The sequence below is a fragment of the Aptenodytes forsteri genome, unplaced genomic scaffold, assembly GCF_000699145.1.
Source record: "Aptenodytes forsteri isolate BGI_AS27 unplaced genomic scaffold, ASM69914v1 Scaffold76, whole genome shotgun sequence".
NCBI classification, from domain to species: domain Eukaryota; kingdom Metazoa; phylum Chordata; class Aves; order Sphenisciformes; family Spheniscidae; genus Aptenodytes; species Aptenodytes forsteri.
Genome location: NW_008794444.1, coordinates 1,566,805 through 1,567,635, shown reverse-complemented (window position 1 = coordinate 1,567,635; position 831 = coordinate 1,566,805). Strand labels below are relative to the sequence as shown.

Sequence of the window (831 nt, the reverse complement as noted above, 5' to 3'; positions counted from 1 at the left end):
CCAGCCCAGAGGGCGGGGGGCACCCCCCTCCGTCAGGGCAGGTACCGCAGGGAGAGGCAGCCGCATGGCGGCCTTAAAAGTAAACATTTGGGTTTTCCTTCTCTCGGCCTCGGAGGCTGGCCGGCTGGAGCACCTGCTGAAGGGAGGGCTGCCCCTTCCCTGCTCCCGGGGGAGGGTATGGTGGGCGAGCAGCGGCACAGGCTCTGGCCCACAGCAGGCAGGTCAGCCAGCCCGGGGGCCTGGTAAGGAAATCGGGCGATTTTCTGTTCTTTGAAAAAGCCGAAGTAACAATAACCTAAACAGCATCCGCCACACATCTGCCATCATGGCTTGCCGAAGCCTGCAGTAAGCAGCGTGGTTGTATTCTGGTTCCTGGGGTGCTGGGTGTTCATCACATGAACCTCACACAGGTACTGCTGGTCTGTAACCCAGGAGAGGCATCGTTTGACCTCCCAAGGAAGGACGCCCTGACCAGTCGCAGGGCCGTGGTGGGGCTCCAACTGCGGTTACCCTTCGCTGCGGGCCCAAGGGGGCCATCTGCACCATAGCCAGCCAGTAACACTGCCGCATGGACTATGCATACCAATGAAAGTCAGGCCCTTGGGGTTATATTTACAATAATAGCAAGAACAATTTGCATAAGAAAAGTGGCAAATATTGATACGCGTCCTTAAGAGAGGCTAGTAGGTTTCCTCACCCCAGCCTCAAGGTTGGAGCCAGGATCAAGAGTTAAATGGGTATGATCAACTAGTACCTAAAAGCCAGTCCTCTGTGTGAGGACAGAGTAGGAAACACCAGGCAATTAGAAGGGAGACAGAGTCCGCACAAGCC

General features: G+C 56.4%; 1 protein-coding gene across 1 annotated transcript in view; it reads right to left on the bottom strand.

Annotated features, from left to right (window-relative positions):
• ATG14 (autophagy related 14) overlaps window positions 1-570 on the bottom strand; it is a 20,216-nt gene extending 19,646 nt beyond the window's left edge. The window contains exon 1 of the mRNA XM_009289881.2: window positions 473-570. Coding sequence (XP_009288156.1) covers window positions 473-570 — 98 coding nt within the window. The remainder of the gene's footprint in view (window positions 1-472) is intronic.
• Window positions 571-831: the final 261 nt, after the last annotated feature.